The sequence below is a fragment of the Bombina bombina genome, chromosome 2 (genome assembly GCF_027579735.1).
Source record: "Bombina bombina isolate aBomBom1 chromosome 2, aBomBom1.pri, whole genome shotgun sequence".
Lineage (NCBI taxonomy): Eukaryota > Metazoa > Chordata > Amphibia > Anura > Bombinatoridae > Bombina > Bombina bombina.
In genome coordinates this window covers 1,286,674,200-1,286,697,697 of record NC_069500.1, presented here as the reverse complement: position 1 = coordinate 1,286,697,697, position 23,498 = coordinate 1,286,674,200, and the positions used below count along the sequence as shown (strand labels likewise).

The following is a 23,498-nucleotide window of genomic DNA, read 5'->3' as shown; positions in this document are numbered from 1 at the left end:
CCCTCTTTAACAAGGTCTCATTCCTGTGTTTATTGTGAGAAGGTTCTGGTAGAACAGCCTGCTCAACTATTTTCCACATGCCTTGATAAAGTTACGACATCTAAAAGTTAACGGATGTCTAGTACTGCTGAGTCGTCCACCTCTGAGGGTTCACTGTCCTGTGAGGTGAGTTCCCTGCATTCATCTCCAATTGCACATGCAGTGCCCCAGGGTCCAACCATTACTCTTGCAGGAGAGATTCGTTGGCCGTCAGATTTTGCAGATCAACTGCAAACGCTGGTATCGAAAATGATCCATGCTTTACCACGTTCTGCTAAGCGAAAGCGTAAGGCGTATCATGGCGGCCCGGCCCAGGGGTTGTCTATGGCTATGGAAATATCAGAGGCGTTATACGATGACAAGGACCACTCCGACTCTTAAGAGGAGGCCCCTTCTGGGTCGGAGTCCATGTCATCTAAACTTCCGGCTGCGGAGGAGCCTGACTTTAGGTTTAGGATGGAGAATTTGCGCTTTTTGCTGAAGCAAATGCTTGCTACTATAGAGGTTCCGGAACCGAAGCTTCCGGAGGAACCCTTCGATTCCTAAGCTTGATAATGTATATGAGGACAGGGTGGTGCCTCAGGCCTTCCCGGTTCCTGTTAAGATGGCTAATATTATTAAGAATGAATGGGAGCGATTAGGTTCTTCCTTTTTCCCCTTCTTCCTTTAAGAAACTGCTCCCTGTTCCGGACTCTCAGCTTGAGTTGTGGGGTACTGTCCCTAAGGTGGATGGTGCTATCTCCACGCTAGCGAAGCGGAGCACTATTCCCCTTGAGGATAGTTGGTTGTGTAAAGATCCCATGGATAAAAAGTTGGAAAACATGTTAAGGCAGATGTTTCAACACACAGGGTTTGTTTTTCAGCCGGCAGCAGCCGTAGCCAACATTTCCGGAGCTGCAACATATTGGTGTGATTCTGTGTGAAATGGTCGAGGGGGAGACTTCCATCGACGAGATACAGGATAAGATTAAGGCACTGAAGGGCGCCAATTCTTTCATCTGTGATGCTAATATGCAAATTATTCGCCTGAACGCTAAGGTGTCAGGTTTTTTCATTTTAGCTCGCAAGGCTCTGTGACTAAAGTCTTGGACTGCGGAGATGACCTCTAAGTTGAGGCTGTTGTCCCTGCCTTTTCAAGGAAAGATTCTGTTCGGTCCAGGATTGGATTCGATCATATCCATGGTTACGGGAGGCAAGGGAGCTTTCCTACCACAGGATAAGAAGGCTAAGCCTAAAGGATCTACTTTTCATTCCTTTTATGCGGTCAAGGCCCAGCGCCACCAGCCCACCGCCAAAGCGGACCAGTCCAAGGGAACTTGGAAGCCGGCTTATTCTTGGAACAAGTCTAAGCAGAGCAAGAAGCCTACCGAGACAAAATCGGCATGAAGGGGCGGCCCCTGACCGGTCTCCGGACCTAGTAGGGGGCAGATTATCTCTCTCCTCAGAAGCCTGGTTGCAGGACGTTCAGGACCCTTGGGTTCTAGAGGTTGTCACCCAGGGTTACAGGATAGGGTTCAGATCCCATCCGCCCAGGGGCAGATTCCTCCTGTCAAACCTGTCTTCAAGACCAGAAAAGAGAGGCCTTTCTAGAGTGTGTGAGGGATCTCTACTCTCTCTCTGTTATCGTACCAGTACCGCTAGCAGAAAGGGGTCTAGGGTACTATTCAAATCGTTTTGTGGTTCCAAATAAAGAGGGCATGTTCCACCCGATTCTGGACCTAAAGTGTTTTAACAAGTTTCTGAGTGTTCCATCGTTCAAAATGGAAACAATCAGAACAATTCTGCCCCTAGTTCAAGAGAGACAGTTCATGACAACTATAGACTTGAAGGACGCTTACCTTCATGTGCCAATTCACAGGGACCATTTCAAGTTCCTAAGATTTGTGTTTCTGGACCAACACTTCCAGTTTGTGTCCCTTCCCTTTGGTCTGGCGACGAAGGTTCTGGGGGCGCTACTTGCAGTGGCCAGATCCAGAGACATTGCTGTGGCACCCAATCTGGCGACATCCTAGTCCAGGCGCCGTCGCTCAGGCTCGCAGAGGATCATTCGAGGGCTCCTCTTCTTTTACTCCATTCTCACGATTGGAAGATCAACTCAGGAAAGAGTTCCCTGGTTCCCAGCAACAGGGTGGACTTCCTGGGCATGATAATAGACTCTATGTCCATGAAAATATTTCTCACAGACCATCGATGCAGAAAGATTGCGTCCTCTTGTCTTGCCCTTCAGTCCTCCTCAAGCCCCTCGTGGCTCAGTGTATGGAGGTGATCGGACTTATGGTTTCCAATATAGACGGCATTCCATTCGCCAGGTTCCACCTCAAATCTCTTCAATTGTGCATGTTGAGACAGTGGAACGGCGATCATTCAGATCTATCACAGCAGATATCCATGGATGCTCGGACTTGGATTTCCCTCTCTTGGTGGATCCGTCCGGAGCAACTGTCCATGGGGACATCCTTCTTGAGACCGTCCTGGGAGATTGTGACCACGGACGCGAGTCTGGCAGGATGGGGAGCTGTTTGGGGTGCCAGGATGGCACAAGGAAAATGGACCCGGAAGGAGTCTCTCCTTCCAATAAATATTCTGGAACTCCGAGCAATCTGGGGTCGTTCAGCTTCATCAGATTCCAGACCGACAACATTACCTTGGTGGCTATCAGGGGGGTACGAGGAGCTCCCTAGCCATGAGGGAGGTATCTCAGATCTTGGAGTGGGCAAGGTCCAACAGCTGCTTGCTATCAGCGATTCACATTCCAGGTGTGGACAACTGGGAAGCAGACTTTCTCAGCAGGCAATCCTTCCATCCAGGGGAATGGTCTCTTCACTCCAAAGTGTTTGCAGAGATTTGTCTCAGGTGTGAAATGCCAGAGATAGATCTTATGGCGTCCAGACTCAATTGCAAGCTACCCCGATACGGGTTGAGGTCCAGGGATCCCCAGGCAGAGCTAATAGATGCTTTAGCAGTGCCTTGGGGGTTCAGCCTAGCTTATATTTTTCCACCATTCAACACTTCTACCTCGTGTAGTGGCACACATCAAACGGGAGCGAGCTTTGCTATTCTGATTGCTCTATTACCGAAAGACCGCACACTTGCAGGATATCAGCAGCAAAATGTTGTATTTGTAATTATTCTATATGGGGGGGGAGTCCTTATAGAATAATTACAAATACAACATTTTGCTGCTGATATTCTGCAAGTGTGCACTCTATCGGTAATAGATGCGCTGGGAATATGTTGTGATCTTTATTGAGAGCCATCCTAACGATCGTAGCCATCTATAAATATCACTTAGTATATGGGGGTGGTAAACTGCCCTACTCCGTATGATATATAATCTGAAGGTTGCGGTGTGTCATCAGACTCTATGAGAAACTTCCGTGGCAGCGCAATAAGCGCATCCCGTTCCGATAATCGGATAATCCGAGAGATGACTCTCAATACAGATCACAACATATTCCCTGTGCATCTATTATCGATAGACCACACCCTTGCAGGATATCGGCAGCAAAATGTATTTGTAATTATTCTATAAGGGCTCACCCCACCCCTCCTCTAATAAAACTTGTGCAAATGTGATCGGTGAACCCTAGGTCAGCACAGCCAGGCTAGGATCCGTAGGTCAGCACACCTAGTAATGTAGAAGCCCTGCAGGACCGCTGAATGTGTTATTCTGGGATCCGATATCTGATATTATTCCCTGGAGCCGGGTCTGCAAGCGCAAGCCTTTTATTATCCCTATGAATCACTCATAGTGCTCACTGCTGTCCCTGCAGGACTTGTACTAGCTAGGGAGTGTGGGACAAATGCTTGCTCTGTAGCCTAGTCATATTACGGTCGTATTCTTATGTAAACAAATCACTTCAAACTTTAACATAATTTTTAGGACCTTTAGCAGCAAAATTAATAATATGTCAATGACGAACTTTATCTTCTTTGTATGCTTCATTTAAATAGCCCATATTTTTTGGGTGTATAATGTCCCTTTAAATCAGACTTTCTTCTCTACAGCTTCCCAAATATGCTCTGGATCCCCATTTAAGCAATGGCAGTGAATCAGTCTTTGTCATTTGGTAACATGGCATATGATATTTAAGTCTTAAAAAATTAAGAATAAGGTTGGTTGTTACGGAGCTTAATTCTCTTAGATGCCTTGGATGTATTCTCTCTGAACCTGAAGTTTTATTTACTCTTATATCATCCAGAATCAATCAAGTTATTGATATGGGCTTAGAGCTCTATTTTGCTGCATTCAATTATCTAACATTGGTTCTTCTCTTGTAAACACAGAATTCCTCTAATCTCTATCTACCCTCCTACACATCTTGCATTTTAGTACACCCATATTTTTGTGTTTTATATTTAATTTGTTTGATAATTTTATATATATATATATAAATAGAACTGTTACTAATTGCATTATTTATTATACAAAATAGTATCTATTGTCAGTATATGGCCGGGTTATAATACAATTTGTTTAATAATTATTCTTTAAAATAACACCCAATTAAAATGCATATACGAAACCATTACAATCAATATTTATTCCTAAATTCTTTAGGATAAGTTAGTTATAAACACATTGAATTATATTTATAGAAACCAGATTATGAATCAAATGATACACACTTATGCTGTTATAATATTCTATACAAAGATCATAAAAGATGTACCTTTACAATATACCTTATTCACAATGAGTTGCATTAAAATACCACAATGAAATACCAGAGTATGGATCGCTAACTTTCACAGTGCCAAGTTAAACAATATAACAAGATACTTTAACAGCCAATTTCTATGCCAAGTTATCTGAGCTGAAATAAATCTTATTTTAACTACAATTAAATTCTAAAATATATATACAGTTGCAAATATGAATTACTTAGCACTAAATATGACTAGTTAAACTACACAGGACTATGAACATGAGCTTAAAATACAAATTGTGCTCTTTAAATTTACCAGCTTCAATTAAACTGAAACAACATTGAATGTATTTGCTTTAAATATCAAATTATAGTCCTTGTCATACGATAAGTCCAATTTCACCTCCTAAATTAAGAGGTAATTTTTGCAAGATGGCTGAAAATTAGGTCCAGATTTGCATATAGTGACTGTGTCCCAAAATGGCAGCAAAGGTATCAGTAAAAATTCAGCAGCAGAGAACTGGTCCTTTTTTCTCTCTTGCATGGGGTTATATCACCTGATATATCCCACCCCTTTTTATTCTAATAATTGGTGAAATTAGAATGATAAGCCCTTCGATGCTTGTCCCTGATCCACCCTTAATGGAGCTGAGCATTGATTGGTTATTTGGATTTGCATATGTTTTAAACAGTCAATTATTTTGGCTGTCATACCAGTTTTAATCCCCTAGGGGGCAGCAGACAACCAGAAATGCAGTCTCGCCATCAAATATTGCTGCTAGAGCTGCAACAACTAATCGTCATAATCGATAATAATCGATTATGAAAATAGTTGTCAACGAATCTCATCGATTAATCGATTAGTTGGTTTGCAATTAGTTGGTCTGTGCACAACACCAGCTGCTTCACTCCAATGAACTCCTGCACATGGTATTGTGTTTTATGGTTATGTCCTTAGCCTAAAGGATGTTTACAGACGTATACTTTTTACTTTTTCAGGACAGCATAAGTTTACAACTCCCCCTTGCTTATGTACAACCCAGATATAATAGGAGTTATCATTTGGATTGTTTATATTAAATCAGGTGATTTGGACCTATGCTTTGCATGATATAGTGCTGAGCTTGTTGTTTACACCTTGCCCCTAGATTGATGGGAGTTATTTAAATTGATGTGCACTATTATCTGTTTGCACAATTATTAGCGTATTGCTTGCTATTGCTGATTATATGTACTGTATAAATAAATGTGTAAGGTTTTGTCCTGTTATTGATATACAGTCCTTAGCGCTTCTGATTTTGTTTTTTATTGTTTTTTTATATTTTTAATAAATTGTTATAATATGTACCAGATTCAACCTTTATAAGTATATATTCATTATTTTTAGAGCGGACTAGATATTTCCCCTAACCTTATAGCTGGTTATTTACCATTGCATATAGATATTCAAGATATTTTTATGTTAGAATGAAGTCAAGGGTTATTTTATTGAGCGGCCCTTTGCCAAGGTAGAAAACACTTAGCATTGGTGAAGAGCTAACAAAGATAAATATCCCACTTTGGTGAAATTGGCAAACCCTACTTATACACCTCAACAGCCTTTTTTCTGCTGCAGGAAATATAGCTGCAAACAGAGAACCAGCCTTAGCCAGAAGCATGTGGACATGTTGAGATTTTTGCATTTCAATGCAAAGTTTCTGAAAGAGTGAACAACAGAATGTTATTAACAGTGATAGTCTAACTCTTTCTAGTTCTACCTCTTTTCAAACAGTTTGTGGTTTTGTTTAATTATAAAACTGTGCCCTGCTGCTTAAAAAATTAAGAAACAGTTGTGTTAATGTAAAGTTTTAGTCTGAAGTTTATATTTGTAACACTCATTATGTGGATTTTATTTAAAACATAGAAAACTATTATTGATTCTCTTTTTATCCGATTAGTCGATTAATCGAAAAATTAATCGGCCGATTAATCGATTATGAAAATAATCGTTAGTTGCAGCCCTAATTGCTGCAGTTTAAAATAGATTCATATATATTTTTACAGTGTATTTTATTTTCTAGTATTAATAAGACACATGGAACATACATTTAAAATATATGGGTATTTACCGCGGGCACTTTTGATTTCTCACCAACAGTGGAATAAATCAATATACTTACACAAATTGGTGTCAGAATACACCCTTGAAAGGCCGTTAAAATATATAATCCCAGGAGACTGCCACATTCATATAGATAAATGGGAGAACAAAGGCCTGTACAGGGTGGCAGATTTCTTACATCGGGGCTCTATACTCACATTCATACAACTACAAGAAAAAATAAACCAATACCCTTAGAATGGTTCATATACTTGCAGATCTCCTCTGCTATTCACTCCTATACCCTTAGGGGGAGGGAAAATCAGCCCACAACACTCATCTCTACCCGTTCATCTTGCTCCTGAAGACTCAATTATCTCACTCATTGAGGCACTCTAACCGGATTGTTTCCTACTGATCTTGTTGGTTTGCTAGGATTCTAGCTCTATTTTCTTTTTCAGTATACATAATATATGGTTCCCACTGTTGTATAAACTTATCCCTGGTATTAAGAAGCTCTGCCGAGGCGCTACTCATTGTAAAGTGATAATCTATTCTCCTTTTAATATATTCAAATGAGGGTGGATCCACCTTCCAAAATCTAGCTATGCTTACTCTCACAACCGTGCAGATCAAGGCTATTAGCTTGTGATGTCTTTTCACTTTATTATCTGGAGGAAAATGAAGCAAAGCCTGTTCAGGTGTAAGTGTGATATTAGTTTCTAGAATTAGGCTTAGATACCTTGAAGTCTGATTCCAAATCTCTGTAACCTTTCCACAATGCCACCACATGTGTAAGTATGTCCCTTCCTCCCCACAACCCCTGTAGCACAAGTGGGGCCTGCTGTCCTGTGTATTGGCAAATCTTGTGGGATATATGTACCATTTATAGAGTACTTTAATATAGTTTTCCTTCAACATGGCATTTGGAGAAAATGATAGACCTCTATTAATGTTTGATACCCAATTATCTATTGTCCATGTCCTGCCCAAATCCTGTTCCCATTTAGTCATTATTACACTCTTGTCCCTATTTGAGCCACCATTAATAGCCGGATAGAGCAATGCTATCAGTCCCCTCCTAACCTCCTTCGATAAACATAGTGATTCTAATATAGTATTGTTTGGAGGCTTATCTAATCCCATTATCTCTCAAACTCTGGATTTAAGTTGTAAGTAGTGGAACCACTCATTTTGCCCGGGTGTGCCTAGCTCTGCATATTGAGAGAAGGATAGTAGGTCGCTATTAACATAAACATCTGCTATTCGGTAGAGGCCTTTATTCTCCCATTTCCTTTGAGTATGTATGTCAACTAAAGATTCAAGAGGGGAGAGCGGGGTCAGTCTGGACCTCTCGCTGAGTAAATGATACTTCCTAGTCGCTGTGTCCCAAATAAAAGCAGTGTGTGTGATCGCAATGAACTGTTTGATGTGACCGGGTCTGTTTTGTTGTGTTGCCCAAAGAATATTATCCAATCTTCTTACATTAAGCATGTCTTTTTCTAGTTGGACCCATTGTGGTGTAAGTCCTAATTTAAACCATTGTGTGGTCTGGGCCAATCTAGCTGCATAATAATATGATATTAGGTTAGGTAATCCGATGCCTCCCTCTCCCCTATGTCTCATCATATTGTGTTTGTTTATTCTAGCCCTTTTCCCTCCCCAAATGAATTTTAAAATTGCCTTCTGCATTACATATAATTCTGACAACGGTATTGAAATTGGGAGTGTTCTGAATAGGTATAGGAGTTTGGGCAATATTGTCATTTTGACAGATATTACTCTTCCATACAGGGAGATGTTAAATTTAGTCCATTTCACTAATAGCTCTCTAATGTGTGTGAACATGGGGACATAATTTTCCCTATAAAGTAAGTGCACATCTTTTGTGAGGTTGATTCCTAGATATTTGAGAGATGATTTGGCCCATTTAAATGTAAAGTTAATTTCTAATAATTTCTTTGTTGGCTTTGGGAGATATGTGCTAAGGGCCTCACACTTGCCTTCATTAATTTTATATCTAGACAACTGTCCAAATTTATTTATTTTGGAATATACCATCGGGAGCGAAAGTAAAGGTTTTGTGACTGCAAGGATGACGTCATCAGCAAATAATGAAATTTTATATTCCTTATCCCCCACCCGTATACCTGCAATATTTGGATTATCCCTTATCCTAACCGCCAATGGCTCAATACATAGAGCAAAAAGTAGGGGTGACAGGGGGCAACCTTGTCTTGTGCCATTACGGATTTTTATTCTGTCTGATTGATACCCTGAGAGTCTTATGTATGCATCTGGGCTTGAATGTATCTTTTTTTAAGGCAGTAGTGAAGGGACCTTTAAATCCCATTTTGCTAAGCACTGCAAACATGTATTCCCAGTTAACTCTATCAAATGCCTTCTCTGTGTCCAATGCTAGAAACAGAGAAGGCATCTTCCCAACTGTTGCATAATTAATCAGGTCAATCGCTTTCCTAGTGTTATCTGGTGCCTCTCTTTGCGAGATGAAACCCACTTGGTCATTGTCTATCAAATTTCTAACGGGTAGGGTCAATCGGTTAGCCAAAATTTTTGTGAATAATTTTAGGTCCTGGTTGATTAAGGAAATTGGCCGGTAATTTTGGCAGTATTGTTTGCTCTTGCCAGGTTTTGGAATGACCGTCACCCTTGCAGTCAACAAATCTGGGGGAATATCTACTACTTGCAAGATGTTATTAAACAGTATCCTCAATTGGGGAGCCAGTGATAACTGCAGGTCTTTATAAAATGAGCCTGGAAACCCATCAGGGCCTGGTGCTTTGTTTCTTTTAAGTTCTTTGATAGCCAGCATAATCTCTTGTATTGTTATGGGGGAGTTCAAATTCTCTAGTTCTTCTGTGATGGTTTTTAATTTGCTATCTTCTAGGAATCTAATCAATTCTTCTCTCTTGTTATTATTTGTATTACTACTAGGTAAATTTATAAAGATTGTTATAAAAGTTGGCAAACTCATTGGCTATTTGTTGGGGATCATTTGTGACTTGTCCCGAGGTAGTTTGTATTTGTGGGATTGTAGTCGCCCTTGTCAGGTCTTTTAGTTTATTTGCCAGCATCCTATCTGGTTTGTTTGCGTAAATATAATATCTGGTGTCTACCGCTTTTATCGACTGGATCACTTCTCTATCTAATAGTTGGTTTATTTCTTCGTTTTCAATTTTAAGTAATTTTAAGACCTTTTTTTGGGGCCTTTTTTTTATTTGTTCTCTGAGTGCAGCAATTTCTACCCTCAAGCTATCTAGTTTGGCATTATAATTCTTCTTTATTTTGTTAGATTCGGCAATTAGCAGGCCTCTCACAGAGGCCTTAAGTGCACTCCATACAAAATTTGGATTGGACGTTGATCCTGCATTAATATCTGCAAAATCTTTAATGTGCTGCTGTACTTTCTGAAGAACAATGGTATTCTGAAGTAGGCTAGGGTGGAGTGACCAGGATCTAACTCTATTGGGGTTGATCATTCCCTCTAGATCAATTATCATCATATCGTGATCAGACCATGAACAGTTATGAATAAACGCTAGCTTTACCAGTGACAATAGGACCTGACTGATTAGGATCAAGTCTATTCTTGAATGGGTGCCATGCACTGTGGAGTAATAAGTGAAATCTTTAGTTCCTTTGTTAAGTGCCCTCCAACTGTCTATTAGATTGAAGTCTAGTAATAAATCAGCTAGAAGCTGTTGGGCTGGTGTTGTTCTCCTTTTTTTATGGGGTGTTTGTGAAGTTCTATCTAGATCGTCATTTAACGTTAAATTAAAATCTCCTCCTATTATGATTTTACTTCTCTTCCATGACAGGAGTAGTCTGGCTATTTTAGTAATGAAGGGGCCCTGATTCTCATTGGGTGCATATACATTCATTAATACCACTGGGACGTTATGGATTGTCCCCTTGACTATTAGAAATCTCCCTCCCTTATCTTTAACTATCTCTTCCTCCTTAAAGTTCAGAGAGGTATGTATGAGGATGGAGACTCCGCATTTTTTCTTGTCAGTGAATGCATGATTTCTCCAACATTGGTGTGTCCGGTCCACGGCGTCATCCTTACTTGTGGGAATATCTCTTCCCCAACAGGAAATGGCAAAGAGTCCCAGCAAAGCTGGCCATATAGTCCCTCCTAGGCTCCGCCCACCCCAGTCATTCTCTTTGCCGTTGCACAGGCAACATCTCCACGGAGATGGTTAAGAGTATGTGGTGTTTAAATGTAGTTTTTTTTTATTCTACTATCAAGAGTTTGTTATTTTAAAATAGTGCTGGTATGTACTATTTACTCTGAAACAGAAAAAGATGAAGATTTCTGTTTGTGAGAGGAAGATGATTTTAGCAGACAGTAACTAAAATCGATTGCTGTTTCCACATAGGACTGTTGAGATGAAGTAACTTCAGTTGGGGGAAACAGCAGACTTTTCTGCTTAAGGTATGACTAGCCATATTTCTAACAAGACTGTGTAATGCTGGAAGGCTGTCATTTCCCCTCATGGGGACCGGTAAGCCATTTTCTTAGTCTCAAACAGAATAAAGGGCTTAATATGGGCTATAAAACTGGTAGACACTTTTATGGGCTAAATCGATTGCTTTATTTGGACATTTTATACATGTTTATGCTGATAATTCACACTTATAAACTTGGGGAACGTTTTTTAACGTCAGGCACTATGTTAGACACCTTTTCCAGTCAGGGAGGGCCTTTCCAGTTGTAGGCTGAGCCTCATTTTCGCGCCATTACTGCGCAGTTGTTTTTGAGAGCAAGACATGCAGATGCATGTGTGAGGACCTGAAAGTAGTTGGAAAAGTTTCTAGAAGGCGTCATTTGGTATCGTATTCCCCTCTGGGCTTGGTTAGGTCACAGCAAAGGCTGTAGCTGGGACTGTATAGGGGTTAAATTTGTAAATGGCTCCGGTTCCGTTATTTTAAGGGTTAAAGCTCTGAAAATTGGTATGCAATACTTTTAATGCTTTAAGACACTGTGGTGAAATTTTGGTAAATTTTGAACAATTCCTTCATACTTTTTCACATATTTAGTAATAAAGTGTGCTCTGTTTAAAATTTAAAGAGACAATAACGGTTTTGTTTTAAAACGGTTTTTGTGCTTTATTGACAAGTTTAAGCCTGTTTAACATGTCTGTGCCTTCGGATAAGCTATGTTCTATATGTATGAAAGCCAATGTGTCTCCCCATTCAAAATTGTGTGATAATTGTGCCATAGCGTCCAAACAAAGTAAGGACAGTACTGCCACAGATAATGAAATTGCCCAAGATGATTCCTCAGATGAGGGGAGTAGACATACTACATCATCTCCTACTGTGTCTACACCAGTTTTGCCCACGCAGGAGGCCCCTAGTACTTCTAGCGCGCCAATGCTTATTACCATGCAACAATTGACGGCTGTAATGGATAACTCCATAGCAAATATTTTATCCAAAATGCCTGCATATCAGAGAAAGCGCGATTGCTCTGTTTTAAACACTGAAGAGCAGGAGGGCGCTGATGATAATTGTTCTGTCATACCCTCACACCAATCTGAAGTGGCCATGAGGGAAGTTTTGTCAGATGGGGAAATTTCAGATTCAGGAAAAATTTCTCAACAAGCTGAACCTGATGTTGTGACATTTAAATTTAAATTAGAACATCTCTGCGCACTGCTTAAGGAGGTGTTATCTACTCTGGATGATTGTGACAACTTGGTCATTCCAGAGAAATTATGCAAGATGGACAAGTTTCTAGAGGTTCCGGTGCACCCCGACGCTTTTCCTATACCCAAGCGGGTGGCGTGCATAGTGAATAAGGAGTGGGAGAAGCCCGGCATACCTTTTGTTTCCCCCCCCCCCCCCTATATTTAAGAAATTCTTTCCTATGGTCGACCCCAGAAAGGACTTATGGCAGACAGTCCCTAAGGTCGAGGGGGCAGTTTCTACTCTAAACAAGTGCACTACTATTCCTATCGAGGATAGTTGTGCTTTCAAAGATCCTATGGATAAAAAATTGGAAGGTTTGCTTAAAAAGATTTTTGTACAGCAAGGTTACTTTCTACAACCCATTTCGTGCATTGTTCCTGTCACTACAGCAGCGTGGTTCTGGTTCGAGGAACTAGAAAAGTCGCTCAGTAGAGAGACTCCATATGAGGAGGTTATGGACAGAGTTCACGCACTTAAGTCGGCTAACTCTTTTATTTTAGATGCCGCTTTGCAATTAGCTAGATTAGCGGCGAAAAATTCAGGGTTTGCAATTGTGGCGCGCAGAGCGCTTTGGCTAAAGTCTTGGTCAGCGGATGTATCATCCAAGACAAAATTGCTTAACATCCCTTTCAAAGGTAAAACTCTCTTTGGACCAGAATTGAAAGAGATTATCTCAGACATCACTGGGGGAAAGGGCCACGCCCTTCCACAAGATAGGCCTTTCAAGGCCAAGAATAAGTCTAATTTTCATTCCTTTCGCAATTTCAGGAACGGACCGGCCTCTAATTCTGCATCCTCTAAATAAGAGGGTAATGCCTCACAGCCCAAACCAGCCTGGAAACCTATGCAAGGCTGGAACAAGGGTAAGCAGGCCAAGAAGCCTGCTGCTGCTAACAAAACAGCATGAAGGAGTAGCCCCCGATCCGGGACCGGATCTAGTAGGGGGCAGACTCTCTCTCTTTGCTCAGGCTTGGGCAAGAGATGTTCAGGATCCCTGGGCACTAGAAATAGTTTCTCAGGGTTATCTTCTGGAATTCAGGGAACTACCCCCAAGGGGAAGGTTCCACATGTCTCACTTATCCTCAAACCAAATAAAGAGACAGGCGTTCTTACATTGTGTAGAAGACCTGTTAAAGATGGGAGTGATACACCCAGTTCCAATAAAGGAACAAGGAATGGGATTTTATTCAAATATGTTCGTAGTTCCCAAAAAAGAGGGAACCTTCAGACCAATTTTGGATTTGAAGATCCTAAACAAATTTCTCAGGGTACCATCGTTCAAGATGGAAACCATTCGAACGATTCTACCCACTATCCAGGAAGGTCAATTTATGACTACTGTGGATCTAAAGAATGCGTACCTACATATTCCTATCCACAAAGAACATCATCAGTTCCTAAGGTTCGCCTTTCTGGACAAACATTACCAGTTTGTGGCCCTCCCATTCGGGTTAGCCACTGCTCCAAGGATTTTCACAAAGGTACTCGGGTCCCTTCTAGCGGTTCTAAGACCGAGGGGCATTGCAGTAGTACCATACTTGGATGACATTCTAATACAAGCGTCGTCCCTTTCAAAAGCAAAGGCTCATACGGACATCGTTCTGGCCTTTCTCAGATCTCACGGATGGAAGGTGAACATAGAAAAAAGTTCTCTGTCTCCGTCAACAAGAGTTCCCTTCTTGGGAACAATAATAGATTCCTTAGAAATGAGGATTTTTCTGACAGATGTCAGAAAGTCAAAACTTCTAAGCACTTGTCAAGTTCTTCACTCTGTTCCACGTCCTTCCATAGCTCAGTGCATGGAAGTAGTAGGGTTGATGGTTGCAGCAATGGACATAGTTCCTTTTGCACGAATTCATCTAAGACCATTACAACTGTGCATGCTCAAACAGTGGAATGGGGACTATACAGACTTGTCTCCAGTGATTCAAGTAGATCAGAAGACCAGAGATTCACTCTGTTGGTGGCTGACCCTGGACCATCTATCCCAGGGAATGAGCTTCCGCAGACCAGAGTGGGTCATTGTCACGACTGACGCCAGTCTAGTGGGCTGGGGCGCGGTCTGGGAATCCCTGAAAGCTCAGGGACTATGGTCTCGGGAAGAGTCTCTTCTCCCGATAAACATTCTGGAACTAAGAGCGATATTCAATGCTCTCAGGGCTTGGCCTCAGCTTGCAAAGGCCAGATTCATAAGATTCCAATCAGACAACATGACGACCGTTGCGTATATCAATCATCAGGGGGGAACAAGGAGTTCCCTGGCGATGAAAGAAGTGACCAAAATAATACAATGGGCGGAGGATCACTCCTGCCATCTATCTGCGATCCACATCCCAGGTGTGGAAAACTGGGAAGCGGATTATCTGAGTCGTCAGACATTCCATCCGGGGGAGTGGGAACTCCACCTGGAGATATTTGCCCAGTTGACCCAATTATGGGGCATTCCAGACATGGATCTAATGGCGTCTCGTCAGAACTTCAAGGTTCCTTGCTACGGGTCCAGATCCAGGGATCCCAAGGCGACTCTAGTGGATGCATTAGTAGCGCCTTGGACCTTCAACCTAGCTTATGTGTTTCCACCGTTTTCCTCTCATTCCCAGGCTGGTAGCCAGTATCATACAGGAGAGGGCCTCAGTGATTTTTATAGCTCCTGCGTGGCCACACAGGACTTGGTATGCAGACCTGGTGAATATATCATCGGCTCCACCATGGAAGCTACCTTTGAGACAGGACCTTCTTGTTCAGGGTCCATTCGAACATCCAAATCTGGTCTCCCTCCAGCTGACGGTTTGGAGATTGAACGCTTGATTCTATCAAAGCGTGGGTTTTCAGATTCTGTGATAGATACTCTGGTTCAGGCCAGAAAACCGTTAACTAGAAAGATTTACCATAAAATATGGAAAAGATATATCTGTTGGTGTGAATCCAAGGGATTTCCATGGAATAAGATAAAAATTCCTAAGATTCTTTCCTTTCTGCAAGAAGGTTTGGAGAAAGGATTATCTGCGAGTTCTCTAAAGGGACAGATTTCTGCTTTATCTGTCTTACTACACAAACGACTGGCAGCTGTGCCAGATGTTCAAGCATTTGTTCAGGCTCTGGTTAGGATCAAGCCTGTTTACAGACCTTTGACTCCTCCCTGGAGTCTAAATCTAGTTCTTTCAGTTCTTCAAGGGGTTCCGTTTGAACCTCTACATTCCATAGATATTAAGTTATTATCTTGGAAAGTTTTGTTTTTGGTTGCTATTTCTTCTGCTAGAAGAGTTTCAGAGATATCTGCTCTGCAGTGTTCTCCGCCCTATCTGGTGTTCCATGCAGATAAGGTGGTTTTGCGTACTAAGCCTGGTTTTCTTCCAAAGGTTGTTTCTAACAAAAATATTAACCAGGAGATAGTTGTACCTTCTTTGTGTCCGAATCTAGTTTCAAAGAAGGAACGTTTGTTACACAATTTGGACGTAGTCCGTGCTCTAAAATTCTATTTAGAGGCTACAAAAGATTTCAGACAAACATCTTCTCTGTTTGTCGTCTATTCTGGTAAAAGGAGAGGTCAAAAAGCGACTTCTACCTCTCTTTCCTTTTGGCTTAAAAGCATCATCCGATTGGCTTACGAGACTGCCGGACGGCAGCCTCCTGAAAGAATCACAGCTCACTCCACTAGGGCTGTGGCTTCCACATGGGCCTTCAAGAACGAGGCTTCTGTTGACCAGATATGTAAGGCAGCGACTTGGTCTTCACTGCACACTTTTGCCAAATTTTACAAATTTGATACTTTTGTTTCTTCGGAGGCTATTTTTGGGAGAAGGTGGTGCCTTCCGTTTAAGTAACCTGATTTGCTCCCTCCCTTCATCCGTGTCCTAAAGCTTTGGTATTGGTTCCCACAAGTAAGGATGACGCCGTGGACCGGACACACCAATGTTGGAGAAAACAGAATTTATGCTTACCTGATAAATTACTTTCTCCAACGGTGTGTCCGGTCCACGGCCCGCCCTGGTTTTTTAATCAGGTCTGATGAATTATTTTCTCTAACTACAGTCACCACGGTACCATATGGTTTCTCCTATATTTTTCCTCCTGTCCGTCGGTCGAATGACTGGGGTGGGCGGAGCCTAGGAGGGACTATATGGCCAGCTTTGCTGGGACTCTTTGCCATTTCCTGTTGGGGTAGAGATATTCCCACAAGTAAGGATGATGCCGTGGACCGGACACACCGTTGGAGAAAGTAATTTATCAGGTAAGCATAAATTCTGTTATTGCAATGGAAAGCTGTTATCCCAATATTTAGGTGTTACATCTGAGGTGAAGTGCGTTTCTTGGAGCATTATTATTTGGGCTTTCTGGGCCTTGTAATCTATAATAGCTTTTTTCCTTTTTGTGTTGGAGTTAAGCCCCCTAACATTGTGTGAAATTAATCTAATGAATATGACTTCTTACTGCGAGCACTGCTTATATAGGTCCTCTTTATAAGTCGCCTATCTATACCTCTTACCTTTATACCTGAACATCTTAGGAAAGCAACATTCTTAATACCTCGAATATTACCCTTTATATTAATTGTCTTGCAAACTTCTATTTTGATGACACTTGAGACTGCATATAAACATATATAAAAACATAACATTAACATAAAACTTAGTGTGTTTGAACAACTGAATAACATTTGAACGTTTTTCTTGTTTTAAATAAAAATAAACAATATAATCAACTCTGGAACTAACATATATTGATCTATGATCTCATCTTATCACATAAGGCAGATTTTAGAGAACCAATCATATCCTTGGTATTAGCATCAGTGAATATCAAGTATTAGTATTAGGGGAAGGTTAGAAGGGAATGAGTGGGAAAAAGCTGGGGGTAAAGAAGAATGAATAATTAGGGTAGAAGAGAGCAGGCAAACAATGAGATTACCCCCTTTCAACATTGTTCATCGTTCTGGTAACAGTACCTTCATCTTAAATATTATTATTATCATTGTATGATCCATAGATCACACTTCGGTTTTCTTTTTCTCTTTATCAAACCTCGAAGCTGTCTCTGTTGAGAGAATCACGGCACTGGGTATGCCTCTGTGCTATTGTTGCTTCCACCATCTTCTCTTGTGACATTAGATTTGGGTTTTTTAGGTCTCCCATTCCTATTTACCTCAGTCCATTCTTTCTGTGGTAGTCTCCTAGTGGTTTGTGGGTGGTCCGGCGAAACATCTTCCTCTATTGGAATCTCAAGCTTGGCAAGCAGCAACCGTCCCTCTTCAACCGTGGTGCATGAATAGGTGGAGTTCTTACATGTGAAGATTAATTTGAACGGAAAGTTCCATCTATATCTCAATTTTTCTCTTATGAGGGCTGTCACTACTGGTTTCAATTCTCTTCGCCTTCTTAGTGTCACTGGTGATAGATCTGTAAATATCTGGATATTATGCCCTTCATATGTAATTGTGCGTGCTTGTCTTGCAGCTTGAAGTATTAGTTCTTTAACATGGAAATAATGTAGTTTGACTACTACATCTCTTGTCTTGGATTGAGAGGGTTTGGTTAAGGCTCTATGCACCCTGTCCAGCAAAAGCATGGAGGGTTCTGTATCTGGGACAAGTTGATGAAAAATCTCAGTTACATCTGCTTGCAAATTTTTGTACTCTTCTGGAAGATTCCTTATTCTGAGATTGGAGCGCCTCAATCTATTTTCCAAATCTTCTACTTGATCCTCCAGCTTCTTGATGTATATAGAATGATCCATTAGAGTAGTTTTAATCTGAGGGATGTCTTCTGAGATATCTTCCAGCCTATTTTCAATCTCCGTTGTTCTTCCTCCAATCTCTTTGATGTCTTGCTTAAGGTCATATAAAGCTGTTTTTAGTTCCTCATGGAAGAAAGTTTTGATTTGAGACAGAAGCTCATTATTTGGTATATCTCCAGGTTGTCCCACCTCGTCATCTGATGTTTCTGCTTGAGTATGTTGTTTTGGAGGACTATTAGCTTTGTCTGCTGCTTTCAATTTCAGCTGTGACTTAGTGGGGCACTCTTTCACAGATTGGTTTCTGCTCTTCACCTTGAAAAAATTATTTACGTCTTCCCTTAATCAGTTCAGAGTGTATCTTCCCCTCTATGTCGCTAGGCTTCTTAGCGTGCAATTTAATTATTATGAATAAAGGGCAAAAGTATGGATTTATTTTCTCATATTACATTTATTTAAAGATCATGACTGGCTTTATTTGTTCCAGGTTGATATTTAATGCTTTAACATTGCTTTTGAACTTTATATATAATGGTGCAGAGCATTATTGTTGTTTTTTACATAGGAAATTGCAGTATCTCCATCTCCTGACTTTTAGGGCCCTGACAATTTCTCTAATCGTATCCCGAAAACACCACTGAAGTTGCACCTTCAGGTTAGAGAGTCTTGTAGTTGTTATCTGTGAAAACCCTTATAGAAGAGATACTGAACCAAACTTCCTATTTATTTCCCTTTACATTTGCATGTTAGTTGCTTATGTTCTTGTTGTCATTGTTTTAGTTCATTATATTAGCTTTATAGCCCTTACAATGTCCAATACTCCCATAAAATGGAGTCTCAATATTAGGCCTTGTAGCCTCTAATGAAAATACAATAAAAGTAATTCCTTGATAGTCTGATTTTTGCTAGTGTAAGTGTCTGAAATATCTAGATGACAGTGATGTATATTACACACAGTGGTTTGCTGCTTGTTTGTTACTCACACTGTGAAGGTTCCTTCTTTTCTCCTCCTTTCAGTCTTTAATGAGTGATCTGCCTATATTTAATACCTGCTTAGATCCTGATGTGCAGTTATTTATCAGGGATGGTAGTTCTGCCTGCTTTAATCTTATTCTTCCATGAAGATTTCAGGCACTTTAATGAGCCAGAGATTTCCGAGGTAGGCCGAAGCCTGGGATTTTCCTGAAAATCCTCTGGAACTCCTTTCTGGGTAGATCGAAATTTGCCTCAAACTCAGCCAAATTTCATCCAGTGGTCCCTTGTAGTGAGTAAATACTGCTCCAAAGTTTTATTCTGGGAATCAGCTCCTAAATAGTGCTTTTTAGGGCTAATAAATGACAGGTTTTAACTAGAGCTCTGTTAAATTGTGACTGTCTAGGCTGCTGGCTAGCTCCTCCTCCGACTTCGAGTCTCTTTTGCAACTTGATAGGGGACCAAATAGAAGTTAGCGCCCCACAAGCATTACTAAATGTCAGAAACAAGAACTATAACCGCCACATAAACACCTTTTTTAGAATAATCCTCACTACAGTCAGGACTTCAATAGCTAGACACTGGAAGATAGGGGTACCAGATTGGTCAGAGATTATCAATAAAATTGCTAATATATATGCCATGTATGAGACAGCAGCCCACCAACAAAACAAGATGGATACTTTTAGCAAAGTATGGTTCTACTGGATAATGGGGGGAACCAGTAATGATCTCCGCTAAACTCTACAATAGGGAAAGATTGGGAGACCAATAAATATTTGAGCCAATACATAATCTATGACCTGGTTGAGATATCACAAGACAGGAGGATGGAAGTCGAGTACACAGTGATCTGAAAGGTTTATTACTGTTATTGTTAATTTCACAACTGTTTTTTTTTCTTCCTGTAATTTTCACTATTTATCGTAACAAAAAAAGGGTGCAACTGGACAGACTGCTGTAGGCCCATTTGGAGGTTGAGACTTTTTAAGGTTCAATAAGATCTATGGATTTATAACACCCAGCAACGGGTGGGTCAATGGTGGCTTGGACTTTTGTTATGTATGTTCTTTTTATTATGTTGTATTGCACTCAATAAAAAAAAAATTATTTCAACTAAAATATATGGGTATTTAAAAGGATTTTAATACTTTTAGCATGGATCTAATTAATATCTCAGTTATCTTAATATCACATACATACCTTCAGCAATCCGATGGGGTTTCATATTTATTACTATCCCATATAAATGTTTCATATCTGTATATCTCTTGCTGAGTGTATAAAACATTTGATATTATTCAAAACACCAATTATATATGTACTTATTAGATGCCTGAAAAATATAAGCTTATTATCCATTAAATTTATTACAAACCTGAAATGCATTTCTTAGATCCATGGACGTCTGTCTGAGCTTCGTGTATTGAAACACAGCAGGGGTAATCAACTTCCGCATATGCTTAGGCCTCAAATAGATTTTTACAACAGACAAACCATGTCTGTTTATTTACAGGGGTCATTATCTGATAACCTTTTATTTCATAGAAGAAAGGTCAGGAAATCAAACTTTAAACACAGCACCCATATAGTGAACATCTCTTTGAAATAACTGCCTGAACTAATGAGACCAAATGTTTTCCCTTTGTTCTCATTTGGATGCATTGTAATCAGGAAAAAACTGGGGCTGGGGCTAGTCTGTTATGAGACCAATTCACATCAAATTAGGTTTTAGCTTAAAAAAATATATATATATATATTAGATTCTACGATACATCTGTAGTTTATTTAATGTTACTCACAGGTACCCTGACACTCTGGTGGGATGGTTATAGAAGTGCTGTAAACTATGTGACAGAGACTTTTATTCATTACTACTGTTTTTTTATATATATATATAGTGACCAGCAAGATATTCCAGAATCTGTTCCTGTTAATACAAGACCATCCAGGAGAGCCAAAATTGCAGCCATGGAGAAAACAAAAATGAATCTCACAAATCTTATCAATCAAGAAGTAAACTGACCATCTGGATTTTCCAGGATTTTTAAAGGATATCTTATAATGTACACGTCTGATTCCTAAAATTTACATATATATATATATATATATATATATATATATATATATATATGTCCTGGCTTTTGAATTTGTACACACAATAAATTAATTTTGCATGATCTTTTTTTGTTTTGTTTTTGTGTCTGAGACACTTGTTTTCCTAATTAAATTTGTTACTATTATGTCAGAACTATTAATGTCACATGCTTTATCTATGACATTTAAGGAGAATTTGAGGTATACTGTACTATTAAATAGCCCTTCAATTTCTTTTTCTCATAATCACACTTTTATAACCATAGAAATTGCACACACAGTAAAACAGTAGGAATGAAAATTATTATTATACAATATTTTCTTTCATGTAAGTGGCAAGAGTCCATGAGCTAGTGACGTATGGGATATACATTCCTACCAGGAGGGGGCAAAGTTTTCCAAACCTCAAAATGCCTATAAATACACCTCCCACCACACACATACCTCAGTTTTCTCCAACATTGGTGTGTCCGGTCCACGGCGTCATCCATAACTTGTGGGAATATTCTCTTCCCCAACAGGAAATGGCAAAGAGCACAGCAAAAGCTGTCCATATAGTCCCTCCTAGGCTCCGCCCACCCCAGTCATTCTCTTTGCCGTTGCACAGGCAACATCTCCACGGAGATGGTGAAGAGTATGTGGTGTTTAGTTGTAGTTTTTTATTCTACTATCAAGAGTTTATTATTTTAAAATAGTGCTGGTATGTACTATTTACTCTGAAACAGAAAAGGATGAAGAGTTCTGTTTGTGAGAGGAATATGATTTTAGCAGCAGTAACTAAAATCGTTTGCTGTTTCCACATAGGACTGTTGAGATGAGATAACTTCAGTTGGGGGAAACAGTTAGCAGACTTCTCTGCTTAAGGTATGACTAGCCATATTTCTAACAAGACTGTGTAATGCTGGAAGGCTGTCATTTTTCCCCTCATGGGGACCGGTAAGCCATTTTCTTAGTCTCAAACAGAATAAAGGGCTTAATATGGGCTATAAAACTGGTAGACACTTTTATGGGCTAGATCGATTGCTTTATTTGGGCATTTTATACAGCTTGAGGTTAAAATTCACACTTTATAACTTTGGGGAAGTTATTTTCACGGCAGGCACTGGCTTAGACACCTTCCCAGTCAGGAAGGGCCTTCTTTGTAGTAGGCAGCTGCATGTGTATGGGTCTGGAAGTAGTTGAAAAGGTCCCTAGAAGGCTTCATTTGGTATCGTATACCCCCCTGGGTTTGGTAAAGTCGCAGCAAAGGCTGTAGCTGGGACTGTAGAGGGGTTAAAACTATAAACGGCTCCAGTTTTGTCATTTTAAGGGTTAAAGGTGTGAATGCTTTGAGTGCTTTAAGACACTGTGGTGAAAATTTGGTTAAGATTGAACAATTCCTTCATAGTTTTTCACATATTCAGTAAAAAAGTGTGCCCTGTTTAAAATTTAAAGAGACAGTAACGTTTTTATTTTAAAACGGTTTTTGTACTTTGACAAGTTTAAGCCTGTTTAACATGTCTGTGCCTTCAGATAAACTATGTTCTGTATGTATGGAAGCCAATGTGTCTCCCCCTTCAAAATTGTGTTATAATTGTGCCATAGCGTCCAAACAAAGTAAGGACAGTACTGCCACAGATAATGAAATTGCCCAAGATGATTCATCAGATGAAGGGAGTAGACATAGTTCTACATCATCTCCTTCTGTGTCTATACCAGTTATGCCCGCGCAGGTGACCCCTAGTACTTCTAGCGCGCCAATGCTTGTTACTATGCAAAAATTGACGGCAGTAATAGATAACTCCATAGCAAATATTTTATCCAAAATGTCTGCATTTCAGAGAAAGCGCGATTGCTCTGTTTTAAACACTGTAGAGCAGGAGAGCGCTGATGATAATTACTCTGTCATACCCTCACACCAATCTGAAGTGGCCATGAGGGAGGTTTTGTCAGATGGGGAAATTTCTGATTCAGGTAGAATTTCTCAACAGGCAGAACCTGATGTTGTGACATTTAAATTTAAATTAGAGCATCTCCGTGCACTGCTTAAGGAGGTGCTATCTACTCTGGATGATTGTGACAACCTGGTCATTCCAGAAAAATTGTGCAAGATGGACAAGTTCCTAGAGGTTCCGGTGCACCCCGACGCTTTTCCTATACCCAAGCGGGTGGCGGACATAGTGAATAAGGAGTGGGAAAAGCCCGGTATACCCTTTGTCCCCCCTCCTATATTT

General features: G+C 40.3%; 1 protein-coding gene across 1 annotated transcript in view; it reads left to right on the top strand.

Moving 5' to 3' along the window:
• Positions 1 to 21,368, top strand: part of NCAPG (non-SMC condensin I complex subunit G) — a 526,604-nt gene extending 505,236 nt beyond the window's left edge. The window contains exon 16 of the mRNA XM_053700289.1: positions 21,090 to 21,368. Within this exon, the coding sequence (XP_053556264.1) occupies positions 21,090 to 21,213 (124 nt within the window). The 3' untranslated portion in view covers positions 21,214 to 21,368. The remainder of the gene's footprint in view (positions 1 to 21,089) is intronic.
• Positions 21,369 to 23,498: the final 2,130 nt, after the last annotated feature.